At 45.4% G+C, this 26,739-nt stretch overlaps 1 protein-coding gene across 3 annotated transcripts in view; it reads left to right on the top strand.

Annotated features, from left to right (window-relative positions):
• The window catches only part of VWF (von Willebrand factor), a 184,322-nt gene that overhangs the window by 21,806 nt on the left and 135,777 nt on the right, over positions 1–26,739 (top strand). Inside the window, exons 3-7 of one of the 3 annotated variants that reach the window (XM_070269189.1) lie at positions 9,122–9,299; positions 10,510–10,564; positions 12,061–12,225; positions 19,610–19,712; positions 19,942–20,150. In XM_070269189.1, the coding sequence (XP_070125290.1) occupies positions 10,510–10,564; positions 12,061–12,225; positions 19,610–19,712; positions 19,942–20,150 (532 nt within the window). In that variant the 5' untranslated portion in view covers positions 9,122–9,299. 3 annotated transcript variants of the gene reach the window in all.

The following is a 26,739-nucleotide window of genomic DNA, read 5'->3' as shown; positions in this document are numbered from 1 at the left end:
AAGACTTTGAAGTCAATTTATCAACGTATGTATTTTGAAGGTATTTTATAAGAGGCATACGAGTTTAGAATTGTGATAACATTTTGTCTGTAAAATTAGAAGCTCAGGCCCTGGGATGGTGGTTCTTGGTTCGGGAACCCTTCTGTGCTACTAGGACCAGAAACTCGGCCAGAGGTGTGAGCCGTCTCTCACTCTGTGGCAATAATAGTGTGGTGTCATGGTTACTGAGACCACAAGGAGATTAGTCTAAAGTTGGACCATTTTTTTGACGTTGTACAGCAGGCGTATCATCACTGTGCTGGTGATTGTGAAGGAGGGAAATGATCATGCTGTTTTGCCCATAAATGTCTGGGTCCCTAGAAGAGAGGACGTGGAGGGGGAGGGTTCCCCTCCAGCTGAGGTGCTGGCAGTATGTGCTGGGAGCTGGTAACCTGGCTTGAGAAATTTGGTGCATTTGTTTATTTGGAGTGAACTGCCAAGAAAGGTCTCTTTCCTGTGGAGTTTACAAATTTATTTAAACAATACAGATTTATTATCTTACATAGGAGAAGAGATGCTACAGAACTGTAAGGAAAAGGCAAAGATGAGCCCTGCTAGGAAGTCTTTTCTCCCTTGAGGTTTTGCATTTGTGCTAGTTACACCCTAGAGAACTTGCTCCACAGGCAGGCAGAGGTCAACTCGTCCACCCTCCTGCCTCTGGGCAGCATTGCCCCAACTGTCCCCAAAAGTCACACCCGCCCATGTGTGCTTGTTCTCTGCCTCGGCTCATCTGTCAGGCCCAGTTCTAGGGGCCCTTAACCCTGGCCTGTAGGGGTCCCTCGTCTTTGACCCCTGTCAACACTAATTTAGCAAAGCTTCCTTGGGACACCCTTCAGGAGAGCAGGGCTGTGTGGCATGTGGTCTCTGCCTGGATTACTTTCCTATTGCTGCTGTAACAAACTGCCACACAAATTTAGCAGCTTAAAACAACACAAATTGATTATCTAACAGTTTTGGAGGTCAGAAGTCTGAGATGGGTCGAAATCAAGGTCTCGGCAGGGCTGCCGTCCTTCTGTGGGTTCTAGGGAGAATCTGTTCCTTGCCTTTTTTGGCTTCTGAGGCTGGCCTCATTCCCTGACTCGAGGACCCTTACCCCCCAACCTCCGCCTCTGTGATCCCGTCTGCTTCCCTGGCTCTGACCTGCCTGCCCCTTCGTATAAAGCCCTTTGGGGTTAGATTGGCTCACCTGGATAATCCAAGATAACCTCCCCATTTGAACATCTTTAATTTAATCACACCTGCAAAGTCCCTTTTGCCAGTAAGGTGACATTCACAGGTTTTAAGGATTAGGATGAGGATGTCTTTGGGACGTCACTCTGCCTTCCATACTGCCACAATGTGCTTGGCTGTATCTACTTTTCTCTTCTCAAGCCCCATGGCTCCCCTCAGGCCCTCACTGTGCCTCTTTGGAGAGTCCATCAGCTACCTGAATGGGCTCCCTTTGTCCATCTGGCTCCTCTACGTTCCGTGTCCACTGCAGCTGGAGTGTCTCACCCAGGGTCTGCGGGATAAACACAAACCCTTCCCCTGGTTCAAGGTCTTTGACGCACTGTCTCACCACTCCTTTTGTCTTATCCCCCGCTAGACTCCTTTATGCGCTTTAACTACTGGCCTGTTCAGTCGGTTATTTATTTTAACATGCCCAGACCTTTTCTGCTTCTATGCTTTCACTTCTTTCTTTGCATCTGAAATGCCTTTTGCCCTCATTTTCACCTGTCAAAATCCTATTTGGCCTTATCATCAAAGACTTTAAAAATGTGGATGACCATTGACTCAGAAATTCCACGACTGGGAATTTCATACTATGGAAATAATCCTGAGGGTTGTGCATTGATACAGCTTCAAAGATGTTTATTGCAGCATTGTTAATACAAAGAAAAAGTAGAACAAGCCTACATAAACATCCATCAATATGGAACTGGTTATATAATGTGTGGAATATCATGAAGTGAAATATGGTGAACAAAAGCAAAAAAACACAGAAGTGTTAATGAATTAAAATATATTTATCATATATTCAAAAGCAGAAAAAGCAGATTACAAAACCCTCTGTATAGGAAGATTTCATTTAAAAATTGTATTACATTTTTAAATTATACATTTTTTAAAAAAGGAAAGTAACACGCTAAACTATTATTTCTGGGTAGTAGGATTATGGGTGATTTTTATTTTCTTAATTTTAATTGTCCATACTTTTTTTCCCTACAATTACCACATTATTTTTATAATAATAAAAGAGCGATTAAAGTTAAAAAATCATGCTACCCACCCTACCCAGGCCAATTTAAACTCTGCCCCTTGCTGAAGCCTTTCCTAGCGTCCTCCTGGCTGAAGGTGGGCGCTCTCTCTGTTGACCCTTGAGTACCATTTGTGGACCTCCTTTATTTTTGTTTAGGAAATTGGCACAGAGCGACCTCCAGGTGTAGACTTCCGTCTCCCTAGTGTGAGGCTGCACGGCTGCTCTCTGCCCTCGGCAGCGCTCATATATCCCGTCCACCATAACCCGCGGGAGGAAGCCAGAGCGCAGGGCGGGGTGACCGAGGCTCAGCGATATGGAGTGTCGCTGTTGCTAGGGGTCCTGGTCCTGTGTCTGGAGGTGGGCTGCAGTCTGGGAAGTCAAGCTGCTTTTAAAACTCTATTCCTGTTCTCCTGGAACTGATGGTCTGATGAAGAAGATAAGCCATCAGTACATCTCATGCTCATGAAAAAATACAAAAATGGCCCAAAAGCATAGTACGTACTTGCCACATGAGTAGTATGAGGTTGGAGGCGGGAGAAGTCACCACAGGTCACAGCTGAGGTGTGCTCTGGGCTGTTGGAGCATCAGGCCAATGGAACTAGGCCCCCAGACCTACCTCAAACACTCATATAGCTCAGCGTGTTGGCTAATGTCTATGGCTGTCGTTTCCAGTAGCATGCTTTCACATGCCAAGAGCTTTACACGATCCCAGGAAAACCAATCACTTCGGTGGAAGTATTCACTCAGGAAAGGCTCCCTGGGCAATTTTCAAATTTACTAATTGATCAATTGCATTTAATATATAAAATATCCATTAAAATCACTGGGCTTAGACCGTCAAATGTAAAACGTGGTGGCTTGGCCTCTGACTTGGTCTAGGTCGTGACGGCCGATTCCAGGTGTGCTGAGCGGAGTCGGGGTTGGGGAGTCCGTAACCCGCGGCCCTGTGCGCGCCCCTCTCTGCCAGGCCGCACCCTCCGCTGCCCTGGGCGGTTGACGCAGCTTTATTCTGGGCAGATCCGGATTCCCAGCTGTGTCCACCTATGTTCACCTATATTTGGAGAAAGCAGTCTTCATATTCCAGTCAAGGGTGTTATACTCCGATAAAATAGAAATTTCAGTGTCATTTAGAAACAGGCAGCGCCTTAGTGTCATACGAGTTACGGCTGCAGAATGCCACATGGGTGGATGACCCTGGGCTGACGTCACTGTCCCCTAGCAGCACAATCCTGTGACTTCCCCTGTGCACCATCCCCCTGGCCTCAGTGGTGAGGGCTTTTTTACCTCGGTGCTGGTGCTGATGAATCAGAGAGCAGCTGACAGCTTCCTCAGGTGTTGAGCAATTCTTTCTCTGCAGATTCAACCCTGGAGCTACATTTTAATATTACATGTTAATTAAACACCACAGGGAGTTCACCAAGCATTTATGGAGCACTTATCATGTGCCACGCTCCATGCCAAGCACTTTGGGAGATGCGGGGATGAGTAAGGCATGGTCCCTGTTCTAGCAGAGCTGTTGCTATAGAGGAGATAAGACAAACAGGAAGATGCATGACCAGATGGGTTCTACTAGAGACGTCCAGGGGTGGTTCAAAGGCAGGAAATCGGTTTCTAGTCAGGAAAGTGGGATACGAGGGAGGGAGGAAAGGAGAAAAGGTTCCTAGAAGAGTTACAAGTGTAGAGGAAGACACATGGGTTTTCCATCAGATGGAAGTGGGTTCAGACGCTGGGTGCCTTTTTGTAGCCGTGTGGTCCTCTGCGAGTTGCTCGGCCTGTCTGAACCTCAGGATCCTCATCTGTAAGACAAACGGTTGTTAGAAGGTGCAGTGGGTTGAATGCACGCCCCCAAAAGATATGTCCACATTCTAACCCCCAGAGCCTGTGAACGTGACCTTATTTGGAAAAAGAGTCTGCAGATTAATCAAGGTTATGAAGGTGATATCGTCCTAACTTACTTAGGTGAGCTCTAACTTCAAGGACAGGTGTCCTCGTATGAGACACACAGAGGGGAGACCCACAGAGAGAAGAGGGGAAGACCATGGAAAGATGAAGGCAGAGACTGGAGTGATGCAGCCACAAGCCAAGGGACGTCCAGAGCCACCAGAAGCTGGAAGAGGCAAGGAAGCTCTCAGAACCTTCAGAGCCAGTGTGGCCCTGTTGACACTTGATTCCAGACTTCTTTTACAGAACTATGAGAGAATAAATTTCTGTTGTTTAAGCCACACAGTTTGTGAGAATTTGTTACAGCAGCCCCAGGAGACTAATATAGGAGGATTGAGTAAAAGAATGTATATGAAGCACCTAGCAGAGTGCCAGAGGAGTTCACCAAATGACAAATCCTTTCTTTGCAGAGGGGAGGGACATGGCAGGACGAGTAGCAGAGAGCAGGTGTGGGAGGCGTGGCAGGGCGTTTCAGGTGATGGGCCCGTGTGAGCCAAGCACAGGCCCGTCTGGTCTGGGGAGCGATGCCGGTGGGTGGCGAGCAGCATCCCGGAGTGCATCGTGGGCTTAGGGTGGGTGTGTGCTCAGTGGGGGTCCAGGAGGCAGTTGAGTGCGCTGACTGGGGGGCCTGAGGCCCGAGAAGAAGGAGGGGCCACAGACAGGGGAGAGGTGGGGGCTCTGGCTCAGCCCGCTGCCGTCCTCTGCTGGCATCCCTGCACTGGGGCTGCTCCTGCCTTGCCTACACTTTCTTGGCATTCATGACGGAGTTGAAGCAGCGGCCTGGGGAGTAGAGGATGCCTGACCCAGAGGTCACGCCCACGGGGCCTGGACATTGCTGGACTGCTGGTCTTTAAAGGAGTCGTGAGGGCCTGAGAAGGAGGAAACAGCCAGAGGGAGGACCAGGAATCTGAGATCCTTGACCTTGCTTCTGAGCGCTCCAGCACCCTTCTAGATTCTTGGGTTACCCTGACTATGAGGAAGGTTGGGTTTAATTCGCTTTAAAGAAATAAAGTGACGTGACATATCTTGCAAATACAAGTTTGTGGACTAAGATCTACATTCGTCACAACAGATTCAAAGAGAAACGTTTAAAACTTTTGTAAGTGGATACTTGCGTTTATTTTTTGCTTATTTGGATTTATCCGTGTTGGTACATGCAGCCTAGATTATTTTTTAATTGCTGTTTGCCTTTTCATTGGATGAATGTACCACAATTTATTTAGTCACGCTGTTGAAGTATATTTAGGTTGCTTACACATTTTTGTGATTACATTCGCCGCTGCTGTAAACATTCTATGCAAGTTGCTTGGTGCACATGGATGGAAGTTTCTCCAGGGGCATATGCAGGGGATGCAACTGCTGGGCCATGACAGAGAGCGTCTTTAAATTTAATAGCTACTTCCACATTTTTCTCCAAAGTGATACACCATTTGTCCTAACAACAGCAGGCGGTTCCGGTAGTCCCACATCCTTGTCAGTCTGGTGGGGAGATAACTTACTGTGGTTTCTTTTTGGATTTCCCTGATGACCAGTGGGGTTGAATGGTTTTTCATATGTTACTGGCCAACAGGGTTTCTTCCTTTTCTGTGAGTTGCCTTTTTATATCACTTATCTAATGACACTGGGCTGTTTCTCCCTTTCTTTTTTTTTTTTTTAAAGATTTTATTTTTTCCCTTTTTCTCCCCAAAGCCCCCCAGTACATAGTTGTATATTCTTCGCTGTGGGTCCTTCTAGTTGTGGCATGTGGGACGCTGCCTCAGCATGGTTCGATGAACAGTGCCATGTCCGCGCCCAGGATTCGAACCAACGAAACACTGGGCCGCCTGCAGCGGAGCGTGCGAACTTAACCACTCGGCCACGGGGCCAGCCCCTGGCATTTGTCTTTCTGTCTGACATTTCACTTAGCATAGTACCCTCAAGCTCCATCTATGTTGTCATTAAATGTCAGGATTTCACTATCTTTTTGATGGCTGAATAATATTCCAGTGTGTGTGTGTGTGTGTGTGTGTGTGTATCTATTTATCTATCCACCATCTATCTATCTATCTATCTATCTCACATTTTCTTTATCAATTCATCCATTGTTGCACACTTAGGTGGTTTCCACATCTTGGCTATTGTAAATAAGGCTGCAAAGAACATGGGAGTGCATCTACCTTTTAGAGTTAGTGTTTTCTTTTTCTTCAAATGAATAGGCAGAAGTGGAATTGCCGAATTATATGGTGTTCTATTTTTAATTTTTTGAGGCACCTCCATACTGTTTTCCATGGTGGCTGCAGCAATTCACATTCCTGCCAATGGTGCACTAGGGTTCCGTTTTTCTCCACATCTTTGCCAACAGTTGTTATTTCTTGTCTTTTTGACAGTAGCAATTGTCCATTTCTTGTTGACAATTTTAAATTTGAAATAGTCTGAACTATTCTTAGTCTTTTTCTTTCCATATGGATTGTGGGTCAGCTTATCTAATTTCGTGACAAACCCTGGTACAGTTTGATTGGAATTGCATTTAATTTATAGACTAATTTGAGGATAATTGGTATCTTTACAATATTATGATTTATTAGGTACGAACACAGTGTATCTCCTCATTGGATTTTCTTTTATGTCTTGCAATAAAATTTGTGATTTTTGCATAACGGTATTATGTAGATTTTATTGTATTTATTCTTAAGTGCCTTACAGTATTTATTTTACTAATAGGGTCACTTTGAAGATTTCATTTTATAATTATATGGGAACATCATAGATTTTGAAAATTAATCTTGTTTTAGCAAACTGCTGAACTCATAACTCATGCAGAATTTTCTGGAATTTTTTTATATAGACAGTCATATCTTCAAATAATAAGTATTTTGCTTTCTCCTTTCAAAACCATATATCTTATATTTCCTTTTCTTTTTTACCATACTGGCCTGGACATCTGACCCATTGTTGACTAGCAGTGATAATATGGGGCGTCTTTGTCTTGTTCCAGTTTTTAAAGGGAAAGTCGCTTGTATTTTACCATAATTGTGAAGTTTGCTCTATTTCTCAGTCAAGGACATTTCCTTCTTTTTGTAGGTTACTAAGATGTTTCTGTGTGCTTGTTTTCCATAAGTGGATGTGGTTGACTTTTACCCAAAGCCTTTTCTGCTTTGCCTTATAATTCAATCACTTTTTTCTTTATAAATTTTGAGCTTATTTTAAGAAGTGCATATAAATCTATAATTATCTCTTCCTGGTGCATTCACCTTTTTATCCTCTTTCCCTCTAATAATGACTTTTATTTTAAGGTCTCTCTTGTCTGATGGTAGTATCGTCAGCCTTCTCTTGGTCATCCTTTGCTTTTCCGTGTAGTCTTTGTGTCTGTGTGTTTTAGGCCTGTCTGTTAATCAACACTGGATTGTGAGTCTTTTAAAAGACATTCATTCTGGTAATCTCTTTCTTTTTACTGTTGATTATCAGTGTTTGAATTTTTGGTACTATCTTATTTTGAGCTCTTTGACCTGATTTTTCTATGTTTTCTCCTGGGTCATTTCTTTCTTGGGGATGCTCATCTTCCTCTCCGGGGCTGGCCAAGGGATGGTGGACTGTGAGGTATGTGAGTGGGGAAGGGTAGCTGGGGACATGTGGTTTCCCAAAGTCTTAGGGCAGGTAATGTGAAGGGAGAAGCCACGAGGTGCTTCCTTACCCGACTATGGCTCAGGCGGCCTGTCCCAGTGCCTGGAGTCCCACCAGGAGAGAGTGCCCCTCCTCCCCTGTTTTATCAGCCACCTCTTTCAGCAGGAATTCGTTTCCCAGATGATGTGGAGAATTTGGCTCTTGGGAACTGGAGGTTGGGAAGAAGGATGGGCATGTGTGTGTGGTTTGTGTGCGTGGTGTGTGAGTGTGTGGTGTGTGTGTGTGGTGTGTGTGTGGTATATGTGTGATATGTGTGGTGTGTGTGTGGTGTGTGTATATGGTATATATGTGGTGTGTGTATGTGTGATGTGGTGTATGTGTATGTGGTGTATGTTGTGTGTGTGTGTGTGTGGTGTGTGTGTGTATGGTGTATGTGTGGTGTGTGTGTATGTGGTGTATGTTTGTGTGTGTGTGTGGTGTGTGTGTGTGGTATATGTGTAATATGTGTGGTGTGTGTGTGTGGTATATGTGTAATATGTGTGGTGTGTGTGTGGTGTGTGTATGTGGTGTATATGTGGTGTGTGTGTGGGTGATGTGTGTTGTGTATGGTCTATGTGTGGTGTGTGTCGGGTGTGTGTGCGTGTGTGGTCGGGGAGGAGGCAGGGCACCAGGAGAGGGTGGAAGAGTCTTTGGGGAGAGTGTTGGAATCACACAACTCAGCCATCATTTTACAGAGGCCTGGGCTTGTGACCAGGCCCCCCATCTTTAATTGGTCCATTAGCCCCAGCCAGGCCCCAAAGGGGCTGTTTTTGTCAGGGGCCAGGACTGGATCATTCACACCTGGCGTGGACAGGAAGCATTAACTCTCTCCTTCCTCCAAACATGGCTGCTGCGTTGGCTCAGGCGGAGGTGTTTTCCAGACTTCCCTGGGGTCTGGCTTGGAAGCTGGATCCTGAAGTTGTGTTGGTCTGGTCTGGATTCCTCTCTGGCCTGGACCAGCCTGCCCGGTACAAGCAGCATTCCTGGCCATCCGTGTATGGAGCACAGTGTGTGGGGAGGACCAGGGACCTGGGGTGGGGGCCATGGGGAGAGCAGGCAGCTCCTTATGGCAGCTGCTTAGAGGTCTCCCACCAAACTGTTCAAAGCCTTATCAGCTTGGAGGTGCTTCTAATACCATTTCCGTTCATTGTTTCCTCTGGGCAATTAAGAGGAGGCCAGTCCCCTGTTGTGGCAGCTCACAGCTATTGTGGTGGTGAAGGAGGGGGTTGGTGGACGTCACAACTTGGCCTTCATTTCCCCCAGCCGCAGGGAGTCCGCAGTCCCTGGGTCAGTCAACAGCAGGACAGTCCGGAGCCGCAGCCACCCCATCAGCAGCAGCAGCTACTGGGGAGCATGGCCTAGGGCTGGCAGCCCCACTGCGTGGCCGAGGCCATTTCCCAGGGAACTTGGAGACCCCTGCAGCCCCCATTTGCAGAGGAAGGTATGGCTTTGGGGAGAAGGGCTGGCTCAGTTGTGGGAGAAGATGCAGGGCTGATCCTACTCTTGGGGGGCTGGGATTCTCTGTCCCTGGACCAGAGGGGCTTTGTTTAAGGGGTGATTCAAAGCTAGAGACCATCCTAATGCCCCCTCCTCCACTTGCCTCTGAGGGGTCCTGTGGCTGCTCCTGTTCAGGCTTGGGTTTCACAGCTTGTAATACCTGACCAGATGAGACTGGAACAAGCTTTGCCCTCACCTCTGGGTACCCTCTGGGAGCAGCCTGATGCACCTGTGTGCTGGGAGGTTGTAGGGGAGGGGACGCTGCTTTGAGTCCAAGACTTGGTCGTATGACATCAAAGTGTTCCTTCCACAGATGCATAATTGATTGGGTTTCTCTCTCCTTTGTTTGGCGGGGTGGGGCATTGGGTAGGAAAGGAGTCACCCCCAGTGAATCTCAGGTGACAGATTCTGCACTTAATTTAGCAACCTTGAGCAGGGGCTCTAGGGGACTTGGGGTGTGCTCTGCCCACCAGGGTCAATCGTCCCTTTCGGGGGGACTGCATAGTGGGGAACCTTGCCTGGGTCCAGGGCTGCTGGACTCTTGTCTATTTATCAGATCAACTCAGCAAACATTGCTGGAGCATCTCCTGGGTGCCGGGCACCAGCGTGCTCAGTGCTGGGGATGAGAAGCAAGGCAGCCCTGGAACCCTGTGGGTGACTGAGCAGCAAACCGTGGTCTAATCCGTGGTTCCCGAGCGTCCTCTAAGTCTGGGTGCTGGTGGTAGGAACAGAAGCATAAGACAGTTCCCACTTCTCAGTTTGCTGCCAAGTGTGGAAGGATGAAGAGGTAGGAAGGAACCAGGTGGGCAGCAGCTCTCAGCTGCTGCGGGAGTGCAGGGAAATGAGAGGTTAGGCTGGTCTGGAGGCATATGGAGGTGAGGCAGAGCTCCCCGCCCCTCTCCTGGCTCTGGGACTGCTGTTTGGGGGAAGGTGGCCTGGGCCCTGGCTCCAGGTGATTGTTACTCTTGAGCCCTGCTCTAGCCATGGGCTTTTTCTGGGGACCAGCAGTTCACGTTCAAGGGGCAAATAGAGGTCAATCTCTTATCTTGCTTTAAAAACAATGTTCTTCCCACGTCACACACAGGCAGTAGCACAGACCAGCAGCCACCTACACAGGTAGTGACCACTGGCTCATTTCTCCTGCTTCTCTGCAGATGGTTCCTGCCAGGCTCGCAAGGGTGCTGCTCGCTTTGGCCCTCACCTTGCCAGGTAGGTACCAAAGTGCTGCCACTCTTCCCTCCTGCCCGAGGGCCATTGGGAACAACTTTCTTCCAGGAATCAGCAGGTGTGTCTGGAGCTCACCTGTGTGCCCTGCTCCATGTTAGGCTGGTGTTGGGCCTGCCACAATCAGTGGCTACCTGTTTAATTCCTCTTATGAAGGTTCTGCAGAGCCCTCTGCCCTTGACTTGTGTCTCTCAAGGAGCAGGTGCCTGTAAATGTCTTCTCCGATTGGGGAATTAAGAAGCACAAGGGCCACACACAACAGTCCTATATGATGGGGATGGGGGATGGGGAAGAAGGAATCCAAGATTTGGATAGATTATTGGTTTTAGAAGGGATTGTGGAGGTCATCTAGTTGAACCTCTCCTGGTACAGATGAAGAGACTGAGGGTCAGAGAGGAAAAATGACTGCTCCAAAGTGACACAGAGCCAAGATCAGAGGTCAGTTCTCCTGGGTCCCAGGCCTGCCCCCTTTCTCTGCATGACACTGCCTTCCTTCCCTGGTGGAGAATCTGAGTCTGTGAACAGCAGGAAGGACCCTTTTCTGACCCTGGCCTGCTCCACTTAGCCTGCTCAAGCCAGCAGCATCCAGCCTACTGCTGAGGTTGGTCCAGGGCAAAATGTACATTTGTCACACCTTCTACATCTTCCTACTAGGTGTCCTGTGCATGCGCGTGCACACACACACACATACACATACAGAGTGTGAAAGTGGCAGGCGGGTCCCCTCGAAGTTAGCATGTGACCCTGCAGAAGTCACTTCATAGATTCTATGTGTCAGGCACACAGGCTGATCTGTTTAGAAGTTAATCTGTTCAAGATATACAAGTAGATTAATGTACAAGAATGTTCATTATATATTTATTTACAATCTATTTATTTATATGCAATCTATTTGTATATCAGAAAATTTGGAAAAATGCTAAGAACCTAAAATTGAGGAGCTATACTATACACATTTAGTTGCAAAATATAATGCAGCCACTAAAAATCATGTTTTGGAAGTATATGCAATGGATCAATTCTTACAATATATTGAGAAATAAACAGGTTATAAATAATTTGCACAGGATGATCACAAATTTGTAAAAAATCCTTGATTGTATATATGCTGTAAAATAGAACAGAAAGACAAACACTGTAATGTCAACTCCAGTTGTTGATAAATGTTTGTAACAGATGATTTAACTTTTTTGTATTATTCTTCTATCTTCTCCAAATTTTCTATAATGAACATGTGCTATGTTTTAAATCAGTAAGTAAATGTCATTAGAGCTAATAGATTTCCTGAAAAACGGCTCCTTCACTGTTTCTGTGAGTCCTGGGCCGTATCTGTGGGCTGAAAGCAACAGCTCTAGTCTTGCTTAGGATGGAAAGTACTTCCCCGCAGCCCAGTTTTTGTCAGATGTGGCCTCATTTCTACAAGGCTGGAGCGGTCTGGGCTGGTGGTCCCAGCTGTGCTCACCTGTGGCCTCTCCCTCCAGGGACCTTTTGTGCGGAAGGGACTCTTGGCAGGTCATCGATGGGCCGATGCAGCCTCTTTGGAGGTGACTTCGTCAACACCTTTGATGAGAGCATGTACAGCTTTGCGGGAGACTGCAGTTACCTCCTGGCTGGGGACTGCCAGAAACGCTCCTTCTCGCTTATCGGTGAGTTCTGGGCACTGAGGGAGAAATTCAGAGTTGGGGGACCAGCTGAGCTCAACCCTGGGGTAGGCGCTGCCAGGAATTGGTGAGGGTACCTATTCTTGCCTGAACTTGAAGATCCCCGTGGAGAGTGTGGAGGGGAATGGCCTTTCCACGACACAGGGCTTCCCTTGGCTTCTCCCTGGGTCTCTCCCCATGGGAGCACGGTGGGATGGAGAGAGTCTTCACGCTTTTCCAGTGGGTGTGTCCATTGCTCTGCGTCCAGACACCACCCTGGGAGCTCTGGAGCATCAGGAGAAATGGTGAACCAGAAGGTGCATTGCAACACACAAAGTTCCTAGCAAAAGGGAGGGATCGTTGTAGGTTCTTGGTGGAATTCAGAGTATCCAGCTGATGTTGAGCACCTCCTGTGTTCCTGGAAAAGTGCTGGTACTGTTATGTTACCTCTGCACCCGGAGAGCAGCTCTGAGATGTAGGGACAGGTACAGTCGCCCCTGTTTCACAAATGAAGAGCTGAAGCCCAAGGAAGTTCCATGATTCTCCCAAGGGCTGACAGATGATAAAAGGAGGAGCTGGATTTTGATCCTAGGCTTCTCAGGTCAAGAGAGGAGAGAAGGCACTTTCCAAGGCCGGGAGTAGGGCTGGAGGTGGTGATGGAAAATTGTAGTTTGGTGACCATCACTCTCTAAGAATTAATCAGATGCGTGTGGTGTGTGAGGGAGGGATGCCTCGAAACCTACAAATGTGGAGCTCTCAGCCTTCGGGAGTTGAGATGGCAGTGGACAGACCCACACTGTTAAAGCAAAATTTTTCATAACACTTGTTAAAGACAGTAAGGCAGACTTTATTCAAGAGGGGCCACTCAATAGGGGGGCTTGCAGTAGGGGAGAGAGAGATGGGGCTTCTATCCCCATCTAATAGAACAAGGACTAGTGGGGATTTATAACCAAGGAGCAGGGTGGGGGTCAGTGGATGGAAAATGATCAAGAGGAAGCACCAGGAGTAGTGGGGATTCTGGTAAGCCAACTTGACAGGATTCTTGCTGAAGGCAGGTCAGGGGGATATGATTTTGGGGGGAGGTGTGAGGAATTTGACTAGATATTGAGGGTGGGGGATTTCCACTAAACTGACCCAGCAGGTTTCTTGCTAAAACTGGACCAAGCAGACCAAGGACAGAGCCAAGGTGAGGACCTAACGGAGAAGAGGGCTCAGAGGAGCCTGACTCAGGTCTGATCAAGGAGAGAGTGTTTGTCAACACCCAGACCCTTATGTGAGAGGCAGGCAATAGGGCTCTTGGGGTTGTCACTCTGCCAGTCAACAAGGCTGGCTGCAGCAACCTCTGTGTCCAGCGCTGGGTTAGGCTCTGCTTGGGAGCTGAGCGAGCTGTCTGCTGGCCATAGCTATGAGGTTCTCCTGCTTTCTGGGTTGCCTGGTTGTGCTGTCTTCCCCGCCTGCCCTGCCCCTACTGGAAAACCCATGGCAGTGTGACTTCAGCGGACTGAACTGCAGGGGACTGCCATTTTTCTTACTCCTCCATGAGTCCCTCAAGAGCAAAGACTGCATCTCTCATCTTAGTTTGCCAGTGCTTAGCTCCCAGGGGTCTCTGTTAACACTGGATGGGGGGATCCATGAAGCTTGGTTCTCCATGGCACCCAAGAGCTGATTTCTGAAAAGCATGGTGGGTGAGGAGCCTTCGGGGAGGGGTTTTGTTTGGGCAGAGAGGACCGGGGCGGGGCTCCATGCAGTGGGGACAGCTTGAGCATGGGGAAGGGGCTAGAAGGAGCATATGTTCATTCCATGCAGCCCAGTGGGGAGGTCAGTGTGGCTGGAGCAATGGTTCTCAAACCTTAGCACGGGTCACAGGTTCTCCCGGCGGGCTGGTTGGTAACAGGTTGCTGGGCTCCACACCCAGAGTTTCTGCGTCAGTGGATCTGGAGTGGCCTTGAAGTGTTCATTTCTAACAAGTTCCCAGCTGATGCTGATGCTGATGCTGATGCTGCTGGTTTGGGGACCAAGCTTTGAGAAGCAGAGGGCTGGGGATCACTGGGACGTCATGCTGGGTCACAGGGTGAGGCTGAGTGCCGCGTCCTATGGTCTGACGGCCAGTTTGTCTCTCGATTCGGCGGCACTGAGGAGGAAGCACAGAGTCTTGTACAAGGGGAAGGCTCGGAGGGAGCTGGTACTTTGCCAAGATGATCTGGAAAGGGAGAGAGGTGGGAGGCATTGTGGCCTTGGCCACGGTAACCGGGCAGCAGTGAAAAGGACCAGAGACATCCCTAGGGCGTGAAAAATCGAGGAAGCTATTCTGGACACTGAACTTTGGGGACACACCTTGCGTCAGAGGCAGCAGCTGGGAAGAAAAAGCACCCCTTCACTTTCTCTGGGAAGCTGGAGGCTCAGCTCCTCCCACCTCAGGTGGCCCCTGTCTTTAAGTGAATTTCTTCACCTTAGAAGTCATAGTGGAGGTAACACAGACCCTCTACCTGAGACGGCTCTGGGGGTGTCATTGGGAATGGAGGCTTAGGAGGGACAGGAGGAAGGCTTTGAAAGAAGAAATAGTGACACCGTCTCCACACCATGGCTTTGGGCTTCAGTGGAGTTTCCAGGGAGGCGGACCCCATGGAGACACTAGCGTACCCTGGAGGGGGTTACTGTCTTGATCCATGATCTGTTTGAGCTCGGCTCTGCTGCAAACTCCTTCTCCCAGAGACGGGTTTGTAAACAGCACGTAGCGAAATCTTAGGACCAGACACGGAGTTCATATTCTGGGCTCAGGCAGTTGAGCAGCACGTTGGAAAACTCCCTCTCCCTACTTAAGCCAAACTTGGGACCCCTCCCTGCTAAAGGGTAGCCCTTGTGGGCGGGGAGACTCAGGCTGCGCTGGTGCCTCTGGGCTGTCACTGTCACCTCCTCCATGAAGCTCCCCTGACCAATCTGGGCCTCTCCAACGTTGGGCTCATCAACTTGTGCTGATGGGCTGTTTTCCATCCCATATGACCTGGTGGCTCTGCCCCAGCAGGAAATGGAAGCATAGAAACAGCTAGAGTTGGAGTCAGACAACTGGGCTCTCATCTCTGCTCTCCTCTTCACTGAGAGGCCTTAGGGAAGCCACTCAGCGTCTCTGGGCCTCCATCTCCTCATCTTTAAAGTGGAGATACTGTGAGGATTAGGGGAGATACCTCATTTGCAAACGTGAAGTGTTACCCAAACCTTAGTGACTGGAAGCAGCTGCCTTGACACAGGGCGTCCACTTGTTGGACATGAACCTGGTGGAGAGGAGAGGCTGCTGGGACCTCAAGGGCATTTCCATGAAGGTCAGGGTAACACCCTCCAACACACCCATGTGGGTTTGTGTCAGAGGCCGGACCTCTCTGTCCATCCTTTCCTGAGTTTTGGTGGTCAAGGAGGAACTGTGGGGCTGTGTCAAACATCAAAACATCCCAGGGGGACACCCTACTGGGCCAGTAGTCTTTTCTTTTAACAACTTACTCTTGTTACGTGTCACTTTTCTGGCATGTAATTGGCCTGAACCGGGCTATGGGTCAGTCACACTTTAATGTGGATTGGTTTAATTCCCACCGAAAACCGTGCTGCTACCCTCAGAGAGAATGGGTGGCACCATTTCTGTTTTTGGTGGTGGTGGGGTTGTTGGGAGGAGAGGAATAATCTGGGAGGCTGGGCCTGTGAGGGTGGGCTGGCACTGCTGCTTCAGGGGCCTGTGGCCCTGAGCCCAGGGGAAGGGGTCCAACGTGCTTGGAAGCCGCACTTCAGTTCCCCACACGTGACTGTGTCCTTGCACACACCTCTGCTCCATTGTTTTCCAATGACATCCTGTTTCCTCGATTCCGAACCACAAATTCACATTCCTCTTCGAGTGCCTGTGGACCTTGTTCACATCCTGGGTAAAGTGTTTATGTCTGAGCGTGAAGGACCACCTGGTGCAAAGGGAAGTCCCCTTTCCTCAATCTCTGCTCCTGGTCAGGCAGGCCCCAGGGTCCCAGGTCAAGACCATGGGTCTCCTAGCCTGCCAGCACGGGGACCAGGGAGAGACGGCGGGAGTCCTGGTGCCCTCTGCTTGGAGAGACTGCTCTTCCTAAGCCCTGCAGCAGGACCTGGCTCCCAGACCAGCCCAGAGAGAGCCAGAAACAGCCAACAATGTGCTGAGTCACTTCCCCATCTGCAGCCTTAGTTTCTACGTCAGTAAATGGTGCCTTTAGACCAGATCGCTGATTCTCGCTGTTTGGACCGTGTTCACCTGTGTCAGAATCACAGGCGTGGAGGGTGAAGTGTTCATTAGAAACGCAGAGTGGTGGGTTTACACCCTAAATTGGAGAAAGCATCCAGATCTGATCTGCTTCCAACAGTTGGCCTGCTTCCCGGGATGCTTCTCACTCCAACACGCTGGGGAGCCCTGCTTTCTCGCTTAGCGCCTCAGTCATGGCGTCCAAGAGCCCAGACGGGACTCGAGGCCACAGGGGAGAACTTCTCTGGTTTGCTCTGGCCTCTTGGGTGGACACCCAGCCCACCCTTTCCTAGCAGTTTCAGGACGTGCTAACCTGCGGGTTGGTGGAGTGTGGGAGTTCCTCCTCCCTCCCCGGCACTTTCTTATGGCTCGTCTTCCTCATGGCTGCACGTCATCAGATGCTCCCTGAGTCCTGCGGGAGAGAATGAAACAAATAAAATATGAGGCTAAGCTAGAGTTCTCCCCGCATTAGTGGTTCACTGAGCCCAGAGCACTCAGGTGCCTGTGCGACAGCTTCGTGCTGTGAAGGGAGGTTTGGACTTGGAGTCAGGAAATCTAGTGTGGGCTCTGCCCCGTGTTAACATGTAAACCAATAGTTCGCAGCCGGGGTGATTTTTCCCCTAGAGAACGTTTGGCAGTATCCGGAGACATTTTTGAGTTGTCACATTGCGGGGTGGAGGACGCTACTGGCATCTGGTGGGGAGAGGCCCTGGATCCTGCTAATTGTCCCACCCCGCACAGAGTGCAACAGAGAGGGGTCTGGCCCCACATGTCAATGGTGCCAAGGTGGGGAAACCCTGTTGTAAACTAAGGCCTCAGTTTCTGCATCTGTAAAATGGATTTAGTCTAGATTAGTGTTTTTCGAACTGAGTCACAACCTAGGCGTCCTAAAATCAATTAATGGTTGTAACCAGCATTAAAAAAAATTAAATTAAATGGAATAGAAGACATCAGAAAGTATCTGTGTGCATGGCACATGGGAGGAGTTGGTACTGTTATGTGAGATGTGTGAGTGTGTGCAGACTGGGTCATGAAGTAAATTGTGTTTTTACTCTGTTTTCTGCAAAAAGTCTTAAAGCTGCTTATTTAGATGATCTCCAGGATCCTTTGTGCTGCTGTAGCATGTTTTTCTGAATTGAAGACTTCTCCAGGACCCACTTCCAAAATCCCCTTGCTACCCTCCTGCCTTGTATGTGGATTGACTGCCCTTAGGTCCTCCCTCAGCCATCCAGGGTGGACCCTCATATGCCCATCACTCAGATTCTGCCATTAACTTTATTATTATTATTTTAACATTTTTTTTGAGGAAGATTAGCCCTGAGCTAACATCTGCCACCAATCCTTCTCTTTTTTTGCTGAGGAAGATTGGCCCTGAGCTAACATCCATGCCCATCTTCCTTAACTTTATACGTGGGGTGCCTGCCACAGCATGGCTTGATAGGCAGTGCGTAGGTCCACACCCGGGATCTGAACAAGTAAACCCTGGGCCTCTGGAGCAGAACGTGCGAACTTAACCACTGCGCCACCAGGCCGGCCCCTGCCATTAACTTTTTAGTTTGTTCAATCACTGATTTATCTGGTTCTATCTGTTTTTCTTGGCTAATCTCTTGCTGTCAGAAAGTTTGCTTAACTTTTTAAGGATTTGCTTGTTTTAAGTGAAGATGCGGTGCAGGCAAGACTTCTCAGTCGAATAGGACAAACCCCTTCGCTTGGTTGGCATCTCCTGTTCCTCCTGACGGTGCTGGTCCACAGTTCTGTGGAACGTGGCTGTGGACTGTGGGTGGTCTGTGGGCCTTTCCTGGTGGTCTCTGAGCTGCTGGCAGTTTATCATTCAAGCATGTTCTGAGAATGGGCTGGTTATTTACATGCGATGGCCCTCACTGTGATCTCACCAGGAACAAGTCTATTTTCTGGCTCATTCCAGTTAGTTAGGAGTGTGTGTGTGCGTGTGTGTGCGCGTGCGCATGTGTGTGTGTACCAGGTGGTCACGTCCTCCAGCAGCCTTGGTCCAGCACAGGCCCCCTCTCAGACCTGCCAGGCTGTGACTGAGGCGACCCCTTCCTTGGTTCTCTTTACCAGTGGCCCCAGCTGTGGCAGCAGCACTTCACGTCAACAAACCGTCCCGAGTCTTCTAGGCTTAGTTCCATAGACATTCTTGCCTCCTCTTTGCTGAGGACCTGGAGCCCACCCTCTCCTGAGAAGGCACATTTCCTCATGGTCAAGGTTAACCTTTGCACCTGGGTCCTAGGTCCCATTTCTTCAGGAACCCTAAGGCACTGTGTCCCCACATTTGCCTCTCCTTCTCCGGCATCTTCCGTCTCTGTCTTCACTGGCTGCCCTTCGTCTTCCCTATTTCCATCAATCTCTCAGTCTTGAAGGCTTGAGCCTCAGACTCTACCCTGTTCCTCCTGGCGCCTTCATCTCCTATGGCCTCTCGCTTATCTTTGAATGTCAAGGGCCCAGCACAAGCCTCAGTTCTCAAGGGCTAGCTGTGGATTGTTGAGTCTTTGTAACGCTGCAGGATGGGGCTCCTGATTGTTTTCCTGCTTTCATGTCAACTGCCATCACCCGTGTCTCTGTGTCTGCCCCTCACAACTGGACTGTTGTCAGAGACTACGTTATCATGCGTTTGGCGATTCAATTGTCCCTAATGGCAGCGTGGATCATTTATTGCGTCCTGATTAAGTCCCCCACACCGAGTGAGGCACTTTACCTACAGTGTCTCTAAACTTCTCCCAGAGAATCAAATTCAGTCAACTGAGGTGGGACTCAGGCATCTCCATTTTAAACAAGATCCCAGGGACTCCGAGTTAGGCTGTCCCGAGAGAACATTTTCTAACACTGATCTTATCTTTATACTTAGATCACAAACTTGCAGAAGGAAGGAGTCATGCTTTTACATTTTCCTTTTGAGAAATATTAGAAATTATTAGAGGACTTTGTATCTGAAAGGCATTCAACAGTTATTTTTAGATGAATGGAAAGATGAGTGAGTAAATGAGATTTTTGGGGAGATTTTTGATGCCCATGTAAGTCTTTTTGGGAGTTTTTCACTGAGATAAGATTATAGGGATGATGATTATAAATAAATTTATGAACGTTTTTTGGGTAATAATCACCACTGCTGATTCTTTTCTCTTTCAGGAGCCTTCCAAAATGGCAAGAGAGTGAGTCTCTCTGTGTATCTCGGGGAATTCTTTGACATCCATTTGTTTGTCAACGGTACCGTGCTGCAGGGGGACCAGAGGTAAGTCAGACGCCCAGAATGTCTGAATTAGAAAGGACCCTGGGGATCCCCCTTGCCCATACCCCTCATTTTTCAGATGAAGGAGCTGGAGCTCAGAGAGAGGAAGGAAATGTGCCCAGAGGAAGCGACAGGCTGAACCCTGTAGCGTGGGGTTGGGGTTGAAGGGTGAGAGGGACATCCAGAAAATGTGTGAAAACCTCACTTCCTGAACTCATCCTTGTCCCTCCAGCGTCTCCATGCCCTATGCCTCCAAAGGGCTCTATCTAGAAACTGAGGCTGGGTACTACAAGCTGTCCAGTGAGGCCTATGGCTTTGTGGCCAGGATTGACAGCGGCGGCAACTTTCAAGTCCTGTTGTCAGACAGATACTTCAACAAGACCTGTGGGCTGTGTGGCAACTTCAACATCTTCGCTGAAGATGACTTTATCACTCAAGAAGGTAAGTTGATCTGGGATGCCATTTCTCTAAGGCGTGGTTGTGCCTGTGACTTCTCTGCTCACAAACCTTCACCACCACTCCTCTCCTGGCATTCCAGCCTTCCCATGACTCACCTGAGTTTATCCTGCCAACCCAGTCTCTTAGCATTCTGGTCACTGCCTAGACCTCTGCCAAACCAGATCTTGGAGCTTCTGCAACCTGACTTGGTTCAATTTTGAATTCCCCATAGCAACTCATAATGGTAGACGGTTGGTAAATGCTGGATGGTTTGAACAGACCCTCCCGAGCCACTACAATGAAACTTCATGGATGAAATCTGTAAGATTTCATAATAGTAAGATCATTTGTTTCTGTCTTCTCCAACATTCATTTCTCAAACTTTTTATAGTCCAATATGTACATTTAAGGCTATAAATTTTCCTTACATATTACTTTAGCTGCACCAAAGCAATTTTGATATGTAATGTATTTTCTTTTTCATTCAGTTCTATGAATTTTCTAATTTCCATTTTAAGTTCATTCTTAATCTACAAAATGTGTTAAAAATTTCCAAATGTTTAAAATTTTTGAAGTTATCTTTTGTAACTAAATTGATTTCTAATTTAAATTAGAAATTTGAGGATATTTGTTTGTGGCCAGGTACATGATCTTTTTTGCAATTGTTCTATGTATGCTCCAAAAGAACTATTCTCTGATTGCTGCAAGATTCTATATATACCTGTTGAGTATTAAGTATATTAAGTTTGTTAATTGTTATTCAAATCGTCTATATATTAACTACTTTTTTGCCTGCTTCATCTGCCCATTACTAAGACAGTTATATTAAATTTTTCTGCAATGGTGGTGAATTTGTCGATTTCTTTGTGTAATTCTTTCAAGTTTTGCTTTTTATACTTTGAGCTTTTGTTATTAGATTTTAAAAATGTTGACTCTTTCTGGTGAATTGTTCCTTTTATGTAATGACTCATCATTTTTAACAATGCCTTTTACCTTAAGATCTCTCTGATATTAATATAGATACTCCATCTTTCTTTGATTAGGGTGTGCTTGATATATATATATATATTTATAATTTCAACCTTTCTGTGTCGCTTTCTTTCAGATGTGTCTCATGAAAGTAGCACACAGCCAGATTTTATTATTTTTAAAAATGAGATTTATTGAGGTATGATTTACAGACAGTAAAATTCACCCTTTCAGAGGATAGTTCTATGAGTCTTCTGAAAAGCGTAGACCCCTGTAACCACCACAATCAATCTACGGAAGTTTCATCACCCCCAAAATTCCTGTGCCTCTTTGCAGTCAACTCTCCCCCAACTCCTAGCCCCGGTTGCCATTCATCTTTTATCTGTTCCTATTACTATTCTGTTCCTATAGTTTTGATTTTTCCAAAATTCCCACAGGTATAATCATATAGCACTTAGAGTATTTTCCCTTTAAGTCTGTCTTCTTTCACGTAACACACTCCACTAGGCATTCATCCATGCAGTCACATGGCTGTCTTTCCTGGCTATTGTTGAGGGGCAATACTGCAATTTGTCTACCCATTCACCATTTGAAGGACACTTTATTGTTTCCAGTTTTTGGCAATTGTGAATAAAGCCCCTATAAATCTTCCTGTATAGATATTTTTTCTCCATTTTTTAAATTGTGGTAAAATACACATGACGTAAAATTTACTATCTTATTCATTTTTCAGTGTGCAGTTCAGTGACGTTAAGTACATTTACAGTGTTGTGCAACCATTGCCACCATCCATCTCCCTAACTCTTTTCATCTTGCAAGACTGAAACTCTATCCCCATTAAACAGTAACTCCCCGTTCTCCTCTCCTTCCAGCCCCTGACAATTACCATTCCACTCTCTGTCTCTGTGATTCTCACTATGCCAAATACTTCTTGTAAGTGGAATCAGACAGTATTCATCTTTTTGTGACTGGCCTATTTTACTTGGCATAACGTCCTTAAAATTTATCCACGTTGTAGCATATGTCAGAATTACTTTTCTTTTTTATTTTTCCTGAGGAAGATTTGCCCTGAGCTAACATCCACTGCCAATCTTCCTCTCTTTGTAGGTGAGCTGCCACCACATCATAGCCACTGTCAGATGAGTGGTGTAGGTCTGTGTCTGGGAACCAAACCCAGGCTGCCAAAGCGGAGTGCACTGAACTTAACCACTAGGCCACCAGTTCTGGCCCAGAATTTGTTTCCTTTTTGGGGCTGAATATACATTGTATGTACATACCATTTTTTGCTTATCCATTCATGCATTGATGGACACTTGGGTCGCTTCCACGTTTAGCTACAGGGAATAATGCTGCTATGAACCTGAGTGTACAAATATCTTTTCAAGATCCTGCTTGCAATTCTTTTGTGTATATACCCAGAAATGGAATTGCTGGATCATATGGTAGTTCTATTTTTAATTCTTTGAGGGACTGTCACACTGTTATCCACAGCCGCTCTGTCATTTTACATTTCACCAACAGTTACAAGGGTTCCAATTTCTCACATCCTTCTCAACACTGTTATTTTCTGTTTTTTTGATAGTTGCTGTCCCAATAAGTGTGAGGTGGTATTCACATGTAGGTTTTTGTGTAGACATGTGCTGTAATTTCTCTAGTAAAATATCTAGGAGTGGAATTACTGGATGGTGTGACAAGTGTACGTTTAACTTTATAAGAAACTGCCAAGCTGTTTTCCAAAGTGATTGTATCATTTGCATTTCTACCAGCAATGTTTGAGTTCCAGTTCTTCTTTATCCTTGCCAGCATTTGAAATTGTCACCTTATTTTTTTTAATTTTAGCAGTTTTAATAGATGAGTAGCGGTATCTCGTTATTATTATTTTAACGTCACCTAATCTTTTCTGTTTTCTTACTGAAAGTTTTGCTTCTTTTCATTCATTTTGTGTTAAATTGTGTCGTTAATGTATTTGGATTGTATTAACCATCTTATTTTGTGCTTTCTACTGTTACTGCCTTTTCTAAGCTACTTCTTTCCCTACTACTCTCACTGCTCCACCTTATTTGAATAACCACTAAATTTGGTGTTATTATTATGGTTTTACACAATCATTGCTTCTTTAGATATGCCTTCATGTTTAACATGGTTCTTTGCTCATAATTTCTCCTTGCATCTTACTCTTTTTTCTAGATTCAATTTCCATTTTTCTAAAAAATTTCCCTTAGTAGTTCCTTTATTCAGGGTCTGGTAGTGATAAATGAAACACTCCTCATTCTTAGATGATATTTTAGCTAGGCATCGAATTCTAGAGCATCAGTTACTTCTCACAGTACTTTGAGCATGCTATTCCATTTTTGCTGTTGGGATGTATGCTATCAGTCTAATTGTTATTTCTTTGCAGATCAGATGTCTTTTATCTTTATGTATAAGTCATCTATTTGTTTTTGGTATTCTGAAATTTCACTATGTTGTGCCTAGATGTGGGCTTTATTTTTATTATCTTGCTTGAGACTTATTGTGATTCCTGAATCTGATGATTCCTGTCTCATCAGATTTAAAAAAGTTTCAGTCATTTTCTTTCTTTCGATTAGACATATGTTGGATGTTTTTATTCCATTCTTTTTTTTTTCCTCTTTACCTTACTTCCACTTTTCTCTCTTTATCCCCCTTTGTTGCTTTTTGGGTAGTTTGCTTAGATCATGAAGAGTGCTCATGCTGGCTCGTGAGAACCAACTGTGTGCATCGTTTCCAATTCTGCATTCAGGAATGTCATGTTGGTAACATGAAATTGGCCATGGTGGGAGTATTTATACCATGGAAAGCAGCAAATCCTACAAATCAGGGCTTTGCTCTTCACCCAGAGAGCTGGCTTATCAGCACATCACTACTGAGATCTATCTTCTAGTTCATTAATTCTCTCTCAACTCTGTAATTGACAGATGATGTCTAATCCAATTGAGTTTTCCTTTTATTTCATTGACTGTATTTATAATTTTAGGAGGTAAATGGCTCTTTTTCACCTTTATTATTTTTTATTATTGTCATGTTCTTTTATCGTTTCAATTATTTTTTTTGTTTCGTATTTTTATTTATTTATTTTTTATTGAGGTCACATTGGTTTATAACGTTATATAAATTTCAGGTGTACAACATTATATTTCAACTTCTGTATAGACTACATTGTGTTCACCACCAAAATTCTAGTTGCCATTCTTCACTGTACACAGGTGCCCCTTTACCCCTTTCTCCCTCCCCGCAATACCTTTCCCTTTTAGTAGCCACTAATCTGTTCTCCATGTCTATGTGTTTATCTTCCAGATATAAGTGAAATCCTACAGTATTTGTCTTTCTCAGTCTGACTTATTCTGCTTAGCATAATACCTCAAGGTCCATCCATGTTGTCATAAATGGCAAGATTTCATCTTTTTTTTATGGTTAAGTAGTGTTCAATTGTATGATATATATCTCACATTTTCTTTATTTTTTTGTCAGTGGGCACTTAGGTTGTTTCCTAGTCTTGGCTATTGTGAATAATGCCGCAATCAACATAGGAGTGCATGTATCTTTTTGAATTAGTATTTTTGTTTTCTTTGGATATATACACAGAAGTGGAATTACTGGATCACGTGGTAGTTCTATTTTTAATTTTTTGAGGAATATCCATACTGTTTTTCATAGTGGCTGCATCAATTTACATTCCATCAGCAGTGTACAAGCGTTCCCTTTTCCTCACATCCTCTCCAACACTTGTTATTTCTTGTCTTTTTAATAATAGCCATTTTGATGGGCATGAGGTGCTGTCTCAGTGTTTTGATTTGCATTTCCCTAATGATTAGTGATGTTGACCATCTTTTCATGTGCCTGTTGGCCATCTGTATATCTTCCTTGGAAAACGTCTGTTCAGATCCTCTACTCATTTTTTAATTGGGTTTTTTGTTTTTGTTGTTGTTGAGTTGTATAAGTTCTTTATATATTTTGGATATTAGCCCCTTATGGAATACATGATTTGCAAATATCTTCTACCAATTGTTAGGTTGTTTATTTGTTTTGTTGATGGTTTCCTTTGCTGTGTAGAAGCCCTTTAGTTTGATGTAGTCCCATTTATTTATTTATTTTTTGTTTCCCTCGCCTGAAGAGACATATTCAAAAAGATGCTGCTGAGACTGATGTCAAAGAATGTACTGCTCATGTTTTCTTCTAGAAGTTTTATGGTTTCAAGTCTTACATTCAGGTCTTTAATCCATGTTGAGTTAATTTTTATTTATGGTGTGAGGTAGTGGTCTACTTTCATTCTTTTGCTTGCGGCTGTCCAGTTTCCCCAACCATTTATTGAAGAGACTTTTCCACTGTATGTTCTTGGCTCCGTTGCTGAAAATTAGCTGTCCATAAATGTGTGATTTTTTTCTGGGCTCTCAGTTCTGTTCCATTGATCTGTGTGTCTGTTTTTCTGCCAGTACCATGCTGTTTTGAATTCTATAGCTTTGTAGTATATTCTGAAATCAGGAAGTGTGATACCTTCAGCTTTGTTCTTTTTTCTCAGGATTGCCTTGGCTACTTGGGGTCTTTTGTTGTTCCATACACATTTTAGGATTCTTTGTTCTATTTCCATGAAAAATGCCATTGGGATTTTGATAGGGATTACACTGAATCTATAGATTGCTTTAAGTAATAAGGATATTTTAACTATGTTAATTATTCCAACCCATGAGCATGGAATATCTTTCCATTTCTTTGTATCTTGTTCTATTTCTTTCAACGATGTCTTTTAGTTTTCAGCATACAGGTGTTTCACCTCCGTGGTTAAATTTATTCCTCAGTATTTTATTCTTTTTGTTGTGACTGTAAATGGGATTGTATTCTTGATTTCTCTTTTTGTTAGTTTGGTGTTAGTGTATAGAAACACAACAGATTTTGTAAATTATGTACCCTGAAAATTTACTATATTTGCTAATTATTTCTAATAGTTTTTTTTGTGAATTCTTTAGGGTTTTCTATATATGAAATCATGTCATCTGCAAATAATGACAGTTTTGCTTCTTCCTTTTCAATTTGGATTCGTTTTATTTCTTTTTCTTGCCTAATTGCTCTGGCTAAAACTTCCAATAATATGTTGAATAAGAGTGGTAAGAGTGGGCATCCTTGTCTTGTTCCTGTTCTCAGAGGGATGGCTTTGAGTTTTTCACCATTGATGTTAGCTGTGGGTTTGTCATATATGGCCTTTATTATGTTGAAGTACTTTCTTTCTACACTCATTTTATTGAGATTTTTTAAAATCATAAATGGATGCTGAATCTTGTCAAATGCTTTCTCTGCATCTATTGAGATGATCATGAGACTTTTATTCTTCATTTTGTTAATGTGGTGTATCACGCTGATTGATTTGTGAATGTTGACTGGAATGAAACCCACTTGATTGTGGTGTATGATCCTTTCAATGTATTGTTGTGTTTGATTTGGTAATATTTTTGTTGAGGATTTTTGCATCTATATTCATTAGTGATATTGGCCTGTCACTTTCCTTCTTTGTGTTGTCCTTGTCTGGTTTTGGTATCAGGGTAATATTGGCCTCATAGAATGAGTTAGGAAGCATTCCATCTTTTTCAATTTTTTGGAATAGTTTGAGAAG

This window comes from Equus caballus, chromosome 6, assembly GCF_041296265.1.
Source record: "Equus caballus isolate H_3958 breed thoroughbred chromosome 6, TB-T2T, whole genome shotgun sequence".
Taxonomy (NCBI): Eukaryota; Metazoa; Chordata; class Mammalia; order Perissodactyla; family Equidae; genus Equus; species Equus caballus.
The sequence above is the reverse complement of the archived record's forward strand: the minus strand, read 5'-3'. Positions and strand labels throughout refer to the sequence as shown.